The sequence below is a fragment of the Pieris rapae genome, chromosome 1, assembly GCF_905147795.1.
Source record: "Pieris rapae chromosome 1, ilPieRapa1.1, whole genome shotgun sequence".
Taxonomy (NCBI): domain Eukaryota; kingdom Metazoa; phylum Arthropoda; class Insecta; order Lepidoptera; family Pieridae; genus Pieris; species Pieris rapae.
The window spans coordinates 1,683,346-1,699,148 of NC_059509.1; the positions used below are offsets into that span (position 1 = coordinate 1,683,346).

A 15,803-nucleotide genomic window follows, 5' to 3' on the forward strand; every position below is an offset into this window, starting at 1 on the left:
TATAGTGCGCGAAAATTTCCTGGAAAAAATTCACAGGTAGCAGAAATATTGGTTTTCATTTAGCGCCATCTAGTGTTGAAATTTATAACTTTTAGACTTCAATTATTCCCCAGATGTCGGTTTATTAAATTGTGTAAAATTTACGAGGATAAAATACTATTATGATTTGAAAACCTGTCAATAAAACATGTGTAATAATGCTATGATTTGTTATTTTTTTGGAATTTACTGTTTAAATAATGAATCATGGATATCGATTGAAATAGATAAAACTCTTATCTGCGTCCTGATGCGTTGACATGTATGTATTTCAAAGGAAGTTAATCTAGTTGGTCGAGTGTCTTTTAGGCAGGATTTTAACAGTTTAATTCATAAAAATGGATGTGCAAAAAAACAATTGTTTTCTTTTAAGAAAAATGGTTATTGATGTAATTGTCTTATGTATTGGTGAGTATCGTTTTTAATTTACCTACATGTATACTTCTAACCGACTTTAAGTTTAAAATTAATAAGCAATCAGGATCAATTGTTGATAGATTAAAGTTTTTACTGTAACTAGCCATATACAGGATAATAATAATATCTCATGTTTTTATTAGCAAAAGTTATATGTATTACCATTGTATCCCGGGCAATTATATTCTTTATAAAACTTTTTGAGGTTATGTATTTTATGTTTTCAATGTTTGGGCCCTGTGCGTCTAATATGCTATTTGTATATGCGCCATCTATTATTATCTACATAAACTAATAAGGAAAAAAAGATTTCGTTCAGTATCTTTATTTGTTAGGTACACAAAAAAATTGAATTGATTTATTTTATAAAATTGGATATTTAAACGAAAATTTAACTATTTATTTTACACATAATAGAAAATGATAAGGATAGTAGAAATAGGAGGAACTTTGTTTGGTTTAAAATTATGTTTCCACGGGAATACGGTGATTTCCCCTTCAAAAGCGACAAATTGTTTAAAAAAAAATAGTTTAATAAATTAACTATAACTGTTCTCATTAGTTACGCTAAGTATAAAATAATGATTTTTATTAAATTTTTTGAATTCACGTCATTTTCTTATTGTTACAGTTGGCATCCCGATACTGCTTTTCTACTTTATTGGATCGGCAAATGAACGAGGTTTCTTCTGCGACGATGAATCTCTGAAGTACAGCCTCAAAAATTCTACTATCACGAGTGGTGTGCTGTATGGCGTCGGATATAGTCTACCAATTTGTATAGTAGGAAAAAAAATCTATACTTACTTTTATAACTGAAGAGTTAAAAGTTACTGCAACCTTAGGAACTATTGATTCGAACAGTGAAAAGAAAAATTATGTTTGTGGTCATATTTATCGAGCCTGAACTAACTAGCACGTATATAACTGCAGGGCAATATTCAGTCAGTCAGTATATATAATCTAAATATATTAGGACTTATAAAAATACTGACAGAAGCAATATCAAAAATACTACTGAAAATCGTCTGATCTGAAAGACGATAAACCCGATTACGTGGAAAAATTAAAGAAAAGAATAGTTTAAACTGACTGTATCGACTTTTCCTTCATTCAATACCATCGCACGTAAATTATTATAAGAAAGTACTAAATAATAAGAAATAACACTGTCATATATATGTATTTATTTCGTTACCTGTGCACTGTGAAGATATTATATAATACAATTGACATAATTAAATACAAAGAAAAAAAATCTGATTTACTTGTTTTAGCGAAAACTTTTTTAATAGAACAGGGGGCAAACGGGAGGAGGCTCATGTTGTTAGATGTTAAATGATACCGCCGCCCATGGACACTGACATTGCCAGAAGGTTTGCAATTGAGTTGCCGGCCTTTCAAGAATTGGTACACTCTTTTCGTGAAGGACCCTAAGTCTTATTGGTTCGGAAATACTCCAGTGGGCAGCTGGTTCCGGATAGTGGTTGTGCGCGGCAAAAATTGCTTTAAACACGTTGATTTGTGGAACGACTGACGTCGAGGTGATACGGGTGGAATTTCGTATTCCGCCGACGTCCGATAATGTAACTCAGCTTCAGAGCTGTAAAGCTGGTAAATGCCGTAGACGTGATGATGTGAATCACTACATATTATAAAACAAAGTCGCTTTCTCTGTCTCTATGTCCCTTTGTATGCTTAAATCTTTGAAACTACGCAACGGATTTTGATGCGATTTCTTTTAATAAATAGCGTGATTCAAGAGGAAGTATATTATGTATAATAACATCCATTAAATAGTGGAGAGGTACTGTTATTTTTGAGGTTTCTAATGTGATGTCGTAAATAATTACATTTTTTCCGCTTACATTGCAAACGCAGGCCGAACCCTACGAGTTTTATCAAAATAATGAACTAAGTATTGTACACATTGAAAAGGTCTACAGAAAAGTCCGTCATGGTATATGTCAATCTCTTATGGATAACCCACATTTTTATATACAACGTTCACAGTGTATTTAGTATTGCACCCGTGCGACGCCGGGCGGGTCGCTAGTATCTATATAAAACACTACTAAATCTCAACTAATACAATTTTTTTGTAACATTAACTCAATATGTTATGAGTTAAATTGAAATATTAATTTCCCTATTCAGATGTGTTTGACGGAATGGATCCGCCTACGCGACTACAAGGGCGGAGAACGTGTCATTCTGGGCCTGGAGATACCCGCGTGGGTCTGGGAGTTATATCGATGTGTCGGAGTGTTCCTCTTCGGTTGCGCCTGTCAGCAGCTCACCACGGATGTCGCCAAATATACCGTTGGTAGACTGCGGCCCCACTTCTTTGAAGTAAGTTTTAATTATTGTAATAAGTTATTTTAGAAAATCTTCCTACCTTTGATAAGGGGCCCTTCATAAAATACGTTCGCATACAAGGGGGGGGGAGGGGTCTGGCTGAGTGTGACAAGATGTGACAAGGGGGAGGGGGGTATAGGGCAGCGTGACGTTCGCCGTTTATTACATGACATGAGCGCTCACAACGGGTTTCTTTGTTTTTCCAATACTTGAGAGAGTAACGTTTCCACATACCTGCGCTCTCGATTCAGTAACAAATGAAAATACTATTTCTCTAGAATTTATCATACTCAGCAGGGGGGGGGGGGTCTTAGTTTTTGTGACGAAATATTTCTAGGGGGGGTCACAAAAAGTGTGACACAGCGTGACAATGGGGGGGGAGGGGGTCAAAAAGAGCTGATTTCAGTGTGACGTATTTTATGAAATGCCCCTAATGTTTATTTTTATTTTTTACATAGTCCTACATAATCGTATGTAATACCAAATTACACTAAAAACATACCCAAAGTTGAAATACATAATTTACCAAAAGGAAAATACAATAATAAATATTCAATACATTTAACTAAGCAATACCTAATTTGGCTGTCTTGTGTGACGGTAGTGAGGGTAGGCTCTTGAAGGTGTAGTATATCAGTAATACATCACCTAGCACCCTTTGAGGTAGTTTTAAGGAAGGAAGTTACGGGAGAACTCTCCTGGTAGATTCCTTTAATGTCTTGAACTGGATATGCTTGAGTACGTAGTGGACCAACATCAATTACAAAGTTTTCTAACCCGACCGCATATTATTCGGTCTTATTCGAGGCAAATTACTAATAATAATATTTTTTTATGTTCTTCTGTGTACATATAATATTAATATAGAATAATGACTATATATAACAATGGATTAGGGTCCTGCAGGAAAACAGTATTTAAATTCTTAAAACGTCGACAATACAATTGCGAATCTGGCGATGTTTGGCCGCGATATCACTTATCAGATAAGTCTTCCACCCGCTGCCTGCTATACACAAATCTTTTTTACAGGTATGCAATCCTACAATAGATTGCTCTCTGCCAGAAAACCGAAATCGTTACATCGAGTCCTTCACGTGCTTAGGAACAAATAAGAAGTTGCTTAAGGAGATGCGACTCTCTTTCCCCAGTGGACACTCTTCCTTCTCAGTCTTCTCAATGATATTTTTGGCGGTAAGTTATGATTTCTTTATACAATGTTTCGTAGCTGTCCTGCCAATATTTGTTATAAAGGTGGCCGTTCTATTACGTAAGCAGATTTACTGCAATTTATCTCCCCCCCCCCCCCCATCATCTTGTCAGCAATAGTAAGCAAATCTCTTCAAAATAATAGTACGTCTATTACGTATTATTTTTTTGGAAGAAATCCTCGAAATCCTCGTTTAAAAGTAAAAAGTTTAACTTCTTATTTTTTTACGTTGACGTAATCACTAAATAAGAAACCTATAGTACTTACAAAAAAATAAAAACCAATATAAAAAATATTTTATTTGCTAATCTCACTAAAATATCATTCAACAGCTGTTCTTATAGCAGCAACGGCAGGACTGTGTACAACTGTTTACCAGTTTTATGTAAAGGTAATCAGCCATGTCTGTTTCCTCACAATGTTTTCCTTTACCGTTCAAACAAGAGACTGTTTTACACACATAATAACACATTATAGATAATCATAATTGAAAGTATACCTTTCTTGTGCGTAAAATTTTATTTGTATTATTAGTTATTTATATTCAGTTCCATGCTATTGCTTGGATAAATTCTTCAGGCGTCAATATTTACATATGTATCTGTTCATATACATATAAGCATTTAGTACACGCAACCTCTTTGTTAACGGGGAGCTGTGCAACATACTGGTATCGCAAACAACGTTGGCCTTCGCCGTCACACTTATCCCCTAGGTACAAAACCCCGGGTTCTTGGAGAACATTTGGGTAGTTCGCCTTGCTCTTACAATTTTCGAATCTTAATTCCAGCTTTACCTACAAGCGCGCTTTACATGGAAAGGATCTAAGCTCCTACGACACATCATGCAGCTCATAGTCATTATGATGGCCTGGTACACCTGCCTCTCACGAGTCTCCGACAATAAACACCACTGGGGTGACGTCCTTGGTGGTTTCCTCATTGGATTCTTTTACGCAGTCACCATAGTAAGTAACCAAAATTTCTGCCAAGTTTCTGGTTCAATGTTTTGTTATTTAAATTTCTCTCACAGTCTACGTTATATGGAAAAAAAAATATAATATAACGAAGATAGTTTGGACATCTTAAATAATACATTCTTAATGGATTTTAACGCAAATTTAGTATTATTTACATAGCTCGAATTAATATTTTAGATTAACGTGCGATAATTTTTTTTAGTATTTTCCTTACTAGGGTTGCCTGTCAAGAGATCGCTTGTTAACCAAGGCCGCCCATGGCATCCCTTATAATTTTTATATATTGTGTTAATTGTTTTTGTTTAAATGTAACGAAGTGTGAATAAATAAACAGATAATTTATTAAATTACACCCTGGCATTTAATAATAAAATAAGTGCGTATGTTTGCTGAAAAGTCAAACTCAAATCATTTATTTCATTTAAGCATATTAAAAAGGCACCTTTGAGGGTCAAAATTACAAGTTTAAAATATTAAAAAATAATAACTCTAGTCGCCCCTTCCAAAAGGTACTTCGGTTCTCTTCCGCCCACTTCTTTCTATACTTTCAAGTTAAAGAGGGTTCGAGGACACAGTGTTTTGAAAATGATTTTTTTTTCAGTTTGCATACCTCTACAAGCCACTGAGCCTCGGCACCCGCTACTCGGCGCTAATGGAGTCACAAGCACTGCCGCGGCCTATGAACTGATAGGCATACAATTACAAGAAATATGTAACTGAAAAAAAAACACCCTACAAAATATCCCTCAATGATAATTACCAAACATGACATTCTGACTGCAGAAGGGTCGTTAAGTACGTAAGCATTTACTGCAATTTATCCCCCCTTTCCTCTTGTCGGCAAAAGTAAGCAAGCTCTCAAAATAATAGCACCCATTTTTTATAGGAATCCCCGAAAATGCATTTCGTTTTCAAGCATAGACAATGTGTGGGTAATATGTGTAAAAAGTTTATAATAACTTTACCTAATCTTCAAATAATCTTCCCTTAATAGTGCTGATACTTGAACGGCCCCAGAAGCTTTTAAACACCAACTTTATAATGATTAGGCAGAAATCTGATATCCATTATTTGTGTAGCTCCAACATGACAAACCACATCAGTTAAGTTTTGGACCATGGAAACTGCTCACAGCTTTACTTTAGATCAAAAAAAAAATTAATTAAACAGATATAGGAAGCCTCTGAAAAGTACTTTATACGTGACAAACTTTGAATGTTTTCCTAATATTATATGTATCAAGTTATTACGTTACCTCATACCATAAGTATTAATTTGTAAAACGAATTTCATCTAATTGCACCGTTCTTGGGCATTTCTTTTCATCATAGCATCAACAAAATATGTCAGAAAGATGCAGAGAAGGTGCATCTGATAGATTTAGTGAATAAGTTCAAATGTAATTAAAACAAAATTAAATAAGAATCATTTTTATTATGCTTTATATTGCCTTAACTTAAATAAATAGCTGCCGTAAAACTAAAGGCAGTGAATCCCCTAAAATGGTGCTGGTGTACTTTTATTATGCATTGCAACAAGTAATAAATTATATAAGTATTGTATACTAGACGTAAAAGCCTTAAATACGAACAAAACATTCGACAACGCAAGGCTTTCAGTACAAATAAGTGCAGGGAAAATTGCATTTTTTAAAATGGCAACTTTAAATTAGCAAACGTAGCACCGAACTGGTTACACAGAAAATTGCGAGTTTATATTGCTGTCTCTTTCTCTACAAAGGTAGTAAAAGAGATAGGAATATTATCAGAGCTTTATGTAGACAAGCACCTAGTTCATACTGCAATATTTACACTTCTATATCACAGAGTAAAATACATTCCCAGTCTTAAAAACCGGGAATCCTATATCTAAAAATAAATAAAAATACGAGCGATCTTTCAAAGTGCCTATGAACCTAATCTCAAATCATTCGTTTTATATAATTTTTGTTTTTAATCATTTGTTTTCCAGTCTTGACAGTACCAGGCTCTCATAAGTATGAAAGTTCATTATTTTTATTATGCGTTTGAATTCTTATAGATCGTCTATAATTGCATTAAAATTGACAATTACTTAAAAATAGTGCAAATTAAGTAGTGCGTGCTAAATCGCTACAATACTGGTTGATAAAAATGTTATTAGGTATAAAATATCGCCTAATTTCACGGCGAATGAAAATTAGCAAATATATTGCTTACTTCATGGACGTAAACCAACTTTTCTTGGTAAAATAAATTCTAATCAACAATAATCCTAATATATAACGTCGTCTTTTCGATAAAATAGTTCGACAGGTCTTATGTAATGGAAGACTCATACAAATTGATGTAAATAATAATTTGATCTTGGCTTACCGATTTGCTATGATTTTGTCAAGTTTTGAAAATTTTTAGTGCAAATATTCCTCTTCCTTGAGATTACAACTACATTGTACCAAACTTAACTTATAAATAAATAATTTGTTTAAATATTAAAAATCTTACTTTTCCAGCCATCTAATATTTACATTATTCCAAATTAAAATTTAGTATGAAAACCAAGTCAATTGTCACAAGCCAAATTAAACAACTATTTATTACCACAATTCTAAACAGTTCTCTATGGTTTGTGTATGGCCATCCAAAACTTCCAAATTTAAATTTCTTAGCCTTTGGGCCTTATAGGATTTATAAACCCCTGGTTTCAAAAGTCTGTATAAATCTGGGAGACGGTGGTTGTGGGTCGTCCACCATCAACCACGCTATCTGGTTGAGTGGTTGAAGGTCAAACCTGCCAACTGGGGGCCGTGCGAGTGGTGCCGTTGGTGGTCAACTCGTTGTCATGGCAACCGTTTTGACGGCGCGACGTTTTGCGTAGGTCTGAGATAAATGCGAACTGTGGACAAGAAATTTGATGATTATAGACAAAGTTAACAAGTTGTAAAATAAAATAAACTTATTATTGTGTGTTTTACAAATTATTACCGTACTTTCGTATTTATTACATACAGACTAGTTAATATTTTCGAATAAATAAAGAAAAAATCCGTTAAAAGTACCAGGCTATGATAAATGAAAGAAGTCTCACCACAACAATAGCAGCAAGGAGTCCAATACTGAAACCAGCCAGTACATCACTCCAATGGTGTTTGTAGTCCGACACTCGGGTCATCACTGTGTACCACGCCATCATAATCAATACGAATTGTATGAAGTGACGCAGGAGTTTGGACCCGCGCCAGACGAAGCGTTTATGAAGATATAACTGAAAGGATATTCGCAAATATGAGAAAATATTGGTTATTTTGCCTTAGAGATAACATTTAACATCTAGGCCCGCTTTCTAGAACGTTAATCAAACTTTTACTTGTGTCAAAAGCTGTCAAACCATTTTCTGGTATGTAGTTTGACAGCGCTCAAGAGAGAGAGAGAGAGCATGAGATAAGAGGTGGTGACCTTAGTGTATCAGCGTATGACTGCCGTAAAGGAAAATTCACAAATCATTTATTTATTTCATTATACTATCTAATAATTTAAGTTTATGATTTTTAGGCAGTCGCAATGTTTTTATATATGATTCTAATTTAAACATTTGACAGATATTACAAATACAAAAAGTTTCTCTTCTCCGACAAAGTAATACAGAGTTTTCATAATCTTAGATACACAACTCAACGCGAACATAATATTGAGTTTTTGTTTTGTTAATAAAGCAATAGACTACAAAGCCTCATTATTGAAATTGCTATCACTATTATAAGTTACAAGAATCCCAGCTAAGCTATATAGATACTTACAGCAAAGTAAATCATGGTGTAGGCCGAGAAAGAGGAGTGCCCACTAGGGAAGGAGAGCCTCATTTCTTTAAGCAGTTTCTTGTTTTCTCCGAGACACGTGAATTTCTCAATGTAACGCCATCTATTCTCCGGGAGAGTGCAGTCGATGTCCGGATTACACACCTGACAAAGGAATTTAATATTAAGAACAAGTTTTTAGATATAATAATAGCTGATCCGACGAACTTAGTACCAATGAATATCGTGTACACTGTACAGATTAGCTTTTTTTTTATAGAATAGGGGGCAAACGGGCAGGAGGCTCACCTGATGTTAACTGATACCGCCACTAACATCAGGTGTTAATACGAAAATAACACAAAAATATCTTTTTTTAAATATTTATGTAGCTCGTTATATTTTCCTTTATACAAAATAAATTTTTAACCGTACGCATAAATATTTGACACACAATACATTATGTCAGTCCTTTGAACTATAAAATGTCATCCGAATATTGCACATACATATATCTTATTGAGACTTTACCGTACCGACGAGATGAACATTAAATGTAACACTTAGGAAACCTATCACCATTTTGTATTGGAGTTTTCTTTTATTTTTTCGTAAATTGTCTAGCCGTTCTCGAGTTATATGTTCGAACAAACCCGACTTTGTTTTTTATATTAAATAGATTATTGCAAACGGATTTTTTAGCGGAAAATGAAGTTTGGTTTGTGTGTTTAAAGGCTAGAATTAAAGGCTTGAGTTAATAATAGATGGAAGACTGTATCATCCGACAAGTAGCTCGCTCACCAAGCAGCACACACAGCAAGTTACAGTACTGTTATTATAAGTGTTATTGATAGTATTTATAATAAAAATATGTTATATTAATATTATTAATTGAGGCAGAATACGAAGTACCATCCGTATCAACTTGACATCCGCCGTTCCACAACGGAGCGTTTTCTAAGGCAATTTTTGCCGTGCACTACCACTACATGGAACCAGCTACACACTGAAGTATTTCCGAATCAATTCGACATAGGGTCTTTCGAGAAAATTTCTAAAAGAATGGCAACGCACTTGCGAGCCTTCTGGCTTTGAGTGTCCATGGGATGCGGTATCACTTTGCATCAGGTAAGCCTGCCCGTTTCAAAAAATGTGAATCATAAAAAATATAATTCCGTCCTTGAGACAAAATCAAAGTACAGTGTGTATACTTTATACGTAAGTACTAACTAGCTTTATATATTCAACGCCATGTATTTTTATTTGCTCATTATATATTGTCCTATAAACATAAATTTTGCATTTTCAACATAACGAGTTCCAATTATCCATTTACTTTTAACCGGTCGTAAATTGTCAGTCAATTAATATTTTTAAACCCAGTTTGAGGAGCGTTTGACTGATGGCTGAGTACTTGCATTGCTCGGGGCTATAGGGTTGGCAACGAGAGAATTAATATAAAAAAGTCTTGAATTTCACGTGAAACAAACCTACCAAACTTTTATCAGGGTCAGTCACATTCCTACTACTAATTCATTTATGTTATATATTTTAAACTAGTGGTCGGGAGTCACTGCTGACTTTAACGGACTCAGAATCGACAGTTAGCGGTAAGTACGACTCGCGTATGTTTAAAATAACAATGCGCCCAAAAAGGCGTCACGGCCGTATCATTTTCTCGAAGGAGTTAAGGTTATTTTCGACTACAACTTGTTGTTGTGGATAAAATTAGAAGCCTCTTTACCGTACAAGCACGGTATATTTCTAATTTATGTCAAAAATTTCTTAATTTTGTCACTCACTCACTGACCGACGATCAAAACTCTACGGCACTTCTAGCAGACATAAAATTCAAATTTAGAATGGAAAACGAAAATTTCCATCAGGTCAGATTCCGTAATAAGTTAATACATAAGGTCTCTTAAGTAGGGACTGAACAAATAAACCGACTTGGTATTAGATGGTTCTCACAACTTTTTCCGTATACTTATGAAGCATTTAAATCTTCTATACAACATCTCAATTAATAACGCGCGAATCAAAAGGAATTTAACAATACAATGCAGCCCTATTCTTGCAGGCGGTTTAAGGTGCAATTTGTTTAACAATGCTATCTTTGGAACGTGAGGTACCTTTTGTTTTAAAACGATTATTCAAAGGAATACTTGAATGCACGTCAAACTTGATCCGGCTTTGATGCATACGAATAAATACGAGTTTATAAATTACTTTAAAAAATAAAGGTATAAAATTGATTAAATGTATAAAGATTCGACTGTTTGATTTATATCAGCTGAAGCTAAGAAGTTTAAAGTTAAGTTATTGTATTGATCTAAGTATTGGTGACGTTTCTAAATAATGAAGAAATTCCTATATTAAATATACAATGTACTATAAGTCCATCGTGGGTGACTAAAAATTTAAGCCTAACCGTCTATACAGCCGATGAAAGAAAGGCTCGAACGATATAAATAATGCGCAAGATTTTCCAATGAAAATTTCTATTGTTATAAGGAAACGGAAATTTCATTGTTTTTTAAGTTCCAAGAAATTTATTATAATTAAGAATATGCATATAAACAGTAAATATTTCATTCTTAGAACCCACACAATGCATAATTATGTATATGAATATCTGGACCATTAAGTATTGTTCTGTTATTATTACCTTAAGAAGAATATTAATGCATTCCTTGGTAATCTATTGCGTATGTAATCGTGATTAAAAACTACTAAGGAATGCGAATCTTTACGCTTGCATTTGTAATGACAATTTGTAATGACAGTTACTTTCCACAAACAATATATCGTGTACACAGATATCAAATCACAGTTGTCAATGAATTCACGTATGACCCATACTTATAATACTATACTATAGGATAAACATCAAAACATTTATATTGTAAATAAATAAGAACTTAATCATACTAGATTTTATGCTACATGAGTTTACTTAACAAGTTGTGGAATAATATACAATTTTCATTGTATACTGGAAAATTACAAAGAAACTGACTTGAATACATAGTAGTTACGAACTGGTTAATATTAATAAGGGGTTCCAACGTATTATTACGACATTTTTTATGGACAGCAATCATCCAATCAGCGACGGTTAACAAGTACAAACTTACTTTTCACGATTCAAGAAATATTTAAGTATTGTAAGATTTGTAACAAATTTTCTCCGAAATTTGACTGAATTTCTTGCCTTATCATACGTAGGGCCCCACAACTACTGGCAGTCCATGGTTGCAATACATATATGTCGTCTTGCGTTTTATCCTAATCCTATTGACTTTTTAGACATAGAATGTATATTATACGGGATTTTAAAAGACATACTAAACTAACTATTTTATTGTTTTAAGGTTGTAAATTAAAAAAATTGAATTTGGAACATTTGGATCTTAAATATTCCAAATTCAATTGTCTACAGAGTATTCTTTACAGAAAGCTACCAATACAGAAAAAATACGTAGGAAAATGTCATTTATATAATAGTGAAAATGGGGGCACTCGAGCCTACGGGACAGGCAAAAGGCAATGGTCATAGCTCACTATGCGGGCTTTTCAGGATATAGCGAGGATATAGCTCTCATTACAAATAACCGGTAGTTCTCTAGTTTATGAACATGCACAGAAATGGACCTTGTACGGCCTCCAGCCATCGAGATGATAGATATAGTAACGAGTGATGGGTTATTTAAATGTATAACAACATTTTAATAAATTTTAAATAACTTTTGCGGAAGAGCCAACCGTCTCTAAGCATAAAAGGCTGTATCGCAAAACGTGACCGAAACAAATTGTTCGATACATTATCGTAGCAATAACACGTACTAATAAAATGCTAATGAATGTTCACAATTGTATGTAAATAACGAATTGGGTGAGTAATTGATGCACTGTTCTTAGATCGTTATAATTGTAAGATTTCTTAGCTAACCTAGTTTAATTAGCAATATATAGTTTCTTCTATACTATCACTTTATGGAGATAGGTATAACGGAGTAGGAAATACTTTGTAGCACAACCCATCCGACAATTAAATGTGACGTTTGTTAAAGTAGTGGGTTTTTTGTTTGTTTTAAATTTTGTCTATTTCTTTATATTCCCGAGTTTTATGTAAGAAAATAAATTTAAATCTGAAAAAATGCCACATTTTTTAAATTTGCCAAATGTCAAAAATAAATTATTTATTCGTATTCCTAATATAAGAAATTTTGAGAATTTCCATCCTCAACACGTCAAACTATGTAAAATAAGATGTTGTAGTAAAAACTTAAATTTTACATACACATCTCATACAGTTCTTTACTAGGGTTTAGGTAATGGATCGGCTAAAATTTTGTACTACCCAACACATACGTAAAATAAATTTCATTTTGTTAGTTAATATAGAATAAGAATAAACAGTTTTACGTCAGAAAATAATTTTACACCAAAAAAATATCATTTTTCAATTGTCAAAATTGAAGTATTTAAACTTTAAGTCAAATTATACAGTGGTTGCCTGGAAGAGATCGCCTTAAAATAAGACCGCCAGTTGCCCTTTTTTTAATTCCATTTAATTATGTTCAATTATTATATTGTAATGTAACGAAGTGAAATATATATTATATACATGCAAGGACTAAAAATATCTTAAGAGACACAGTTGTCTCGGCTCAAATAACTTCCGCGTGCATTACCGCATTTTATGGTTTTCTGAGATGGCGGTCGGGTTTTCTATGGAAGAAATACAGGAAGTGTTAACAATTTTCATTGTTTCTCTTTGCCTTTATTGCGCATACAATTTGTTTATAATCAGCTTCTTGGGGCATGCCGTAACCTAGAGGGCTACTTTTAATTACAAACCTCAATTGGACATACAGCGATCATAATGTAAGCCTTGAGTTAGCTTTCGCGAAATTTCCTTATAAGGAGAATTATGAATATCCATAGCGCTTAGTAGCCTGTATCATGAACACATCCCAAAATACTTAAATGTAATTAATAATTTTTATCGATTTTTTTCCTTTTGTAAATGTATGAATCTTTTTGTATATAACATGTTTGGCAGTTGGCAAAATCAATAAAAAAAAATAAAAAAAAATAGTATAATTGGTTTTTTACTTAGATAAGGCGATAAATAAATAAATTTCTCATGTGAAAAAGCTGTTACAATTTAATACTAAAATTAATGTTAATATTGATAATTTTCACGAATCTTCTTACTTACCATAATTTTTATTGATTTTATATACTCTCTTAATGAGGTTTAAGTTTCTATTTAGTTATAGTATTTACCATTTGCTAGCGCTTGTTTTTTTAAACCGGGGTTTTTTAATATTTTTTAAATTACATTAAAAATAAATACTTGTACGACTTTTTCTTAATTAAACCGCACTCAGTGGCGATTAATCATCAGACAAGAGCCCGGTTCTTAAATTTGAAGAAGAATATTTGTCCAACTTATTTGCCTCATAGTTCATTTGAGATTTTCCCTTGTATAAAATCACCCTCCTAACCCTTACTATATAAATAACATAAGCCTGTCTTGTCATAGTCCCTGTCCATAAAAATTGTTCCCTGTCTCTAAGACGCGTGAAAAACCTGTCGGTCTATTATTATACTCCATAGTAAATAAAACTTTTCGTACATAATTACACCAACATAATTTTATATCAACATTAAGAAATGCAAGCGGCGCCTTTGATCCAACCGGTTTTCGCAAGGAATTAAATCTATGATTGCAAAATTTATTCAACGATAATAGCGGAACGGAGAGCAATAAATTTACAGCTCATTTAGATATATTGGTTTAATTTGTAATAATCTGTATCTTAATTCGGTTCGATAGTTATTTACAAGATCATTTATAACTTCTCTATCAATATTTTTTAGATAATTTTAATTTATTATTATTAAGGACTAACCTTCTGCAAAGGGCACATGTTATTCGGTATATTAATTTACTTAACAAAATAAATAGGTTAGCGGACCTTTTTCATTGTCCGTTGAGTGAGCTGGCAAAAGTTATATTATTTTGCCTATAGTTAGTAAATTTCGTGTATTTTTATTATGTTATTTCATATGTTTGTTTTATTGTGTTTCGTCTGTAAAGTATATTACTGTTGTTCACTCGTGTCAATTTAGAGTCACCTACCTAACCAAATAACCTACGCTAAATCCTTTTTTCCTTTCTTTAAAGTGCATAGAATTAAAAATAAAATAATTGGATGGAATCTCGCTGTTGCCCGGTATGGGCTTAAACTGCTGGGGAACACTTTCCTTGGGCAACCACAGTCTAAACAACAGTTCATAAAAATAAACAAATTTCCTAGCATGCGCAATAATTGTCAGTTCAGTTATATAAAGTTGTATAAAACGATTTTATAAGTAGTTCCATTCTACATGGCTGCATCATGAGCTAATTAAATAGCAGACAAATGATGATTAAAAGAATTTCTAGAAGATTCTTTTCTTTTCTAGAAGTCTACTACTATTTTCCACGCGGATATAGCGTGGGATAGCTTAACAATACGATAGCTTTTGGGATCAGAAACGTAGACTTGTATATTAAAGCGGCTTCATAATTCCAAGGAAAATAATGATAAATAAGAATTTTTATATTTTTTGTTATATAACGGGCAAAACAAGCGGCTCTTTTGATGTTAAATGACAACCCACGAACACTCACATTGCCCACTTGCGAGCCTTCGCAAGTGCGTAGCGGGCCATTTACTAACTGTTATTTTTCTTAAAGGACCTTAAGTACAATTGGTAAGGAAATACTTGTGGGCTAGTTCCACATCGTAGTGTAAAGCGGCAGAAACTGCCTTAAAAATTGCGCAGTTGTGGCACGACGGAAGTCAAGAAAACACTTTAATATAATATGAATACAGAATGATCAAATTATCCTATTTAGAATATACTCTAGTACTTAGCTTTGATACAATAGCATTACGTATTCAAATCATCAATCAAAGAGTGATATCTCAATGGTTTCAAAGCAGTGATATACAATGGGCGAATGATTG

At 33.3% G+C, this 15,803-nt stretch overlaps 2 protein-coding genes across 2 annotated transcripts in view; one reads left to right on the forward strand and one right to left on the reverse strand.

Moving 5' to 3' along the window:
• The first annotated feature begins 211 nt into the window (after positions 1-211).
• On the forward strand, positions 212-6,425 carry LOC110999925 (putative phosphatidate phosphatase). Its single transcript, XM_022269216.2, has 6 exons — positions 212-447; positions 1,088-1,239; positions 2,614-2,808; positions 3,847-4,008; positions 4,815-4,991; positions 5,605-6,425. The coding sequence occupies exons 1-6, from the start codon at positions 378-380 to the stop codon at positions 5,689-5,691; spliced, it is 843 nt and encodes a 280-aa protein (XP_022124908.2). The 5' UTR covers positions 212-377; the 3' UTR covers positions 5,692-6,425.
• LOC110999924 (putative phosphatidate phosphatase) overlaps positions 6,418-15,803 on the reverse strand; it is an 88,940-nt gene continuing 79,554 nt past the window's right edge. Inside the window, exons 4-6 of the mRNA XM_022269215.2 lie at positions 8,779-8,940; positions 8,070-8,246; positions 6,418-7,877 (exon numbers count right to left, since the gene is read on the reverse strand). Of these exons, the coding sequence (XP_022124907.2) occupies positions 7,767-7,877; positions 8,070-8,246; positions 8,779-8,940 (450 nt within the window). The 3' untranslated portion in view covers positions 6,418-7,766. The remainder of the gene's footprint in view (positions 7,878-8,069; positions 8,247-8,778; positions 8,941-15,803) is intronic.

Coding starts and splice junctions, on each gene's coding strand:
- LOC110999925 (XM_022269216.2), top strand. CDS start 378: ATGGATGTGCAAAAAAACAATTGTTTTCTTTTAAGAAAAATGGTTATT. Junction 2,809..3,846: donor TGCGGCCCCACTTCTTTGAA/GTAAGTTTTAAT, acceptor TCTTTTTTACAG/GTATGCAATCCTACAATAGA. Junction 4,009..4,814: donor TCTCAATGATATTTTTGGCG/GTAAGTTATGAT, acceptor TCTTAATTCCAG/CTTTACCTACAAGCGCGCTT.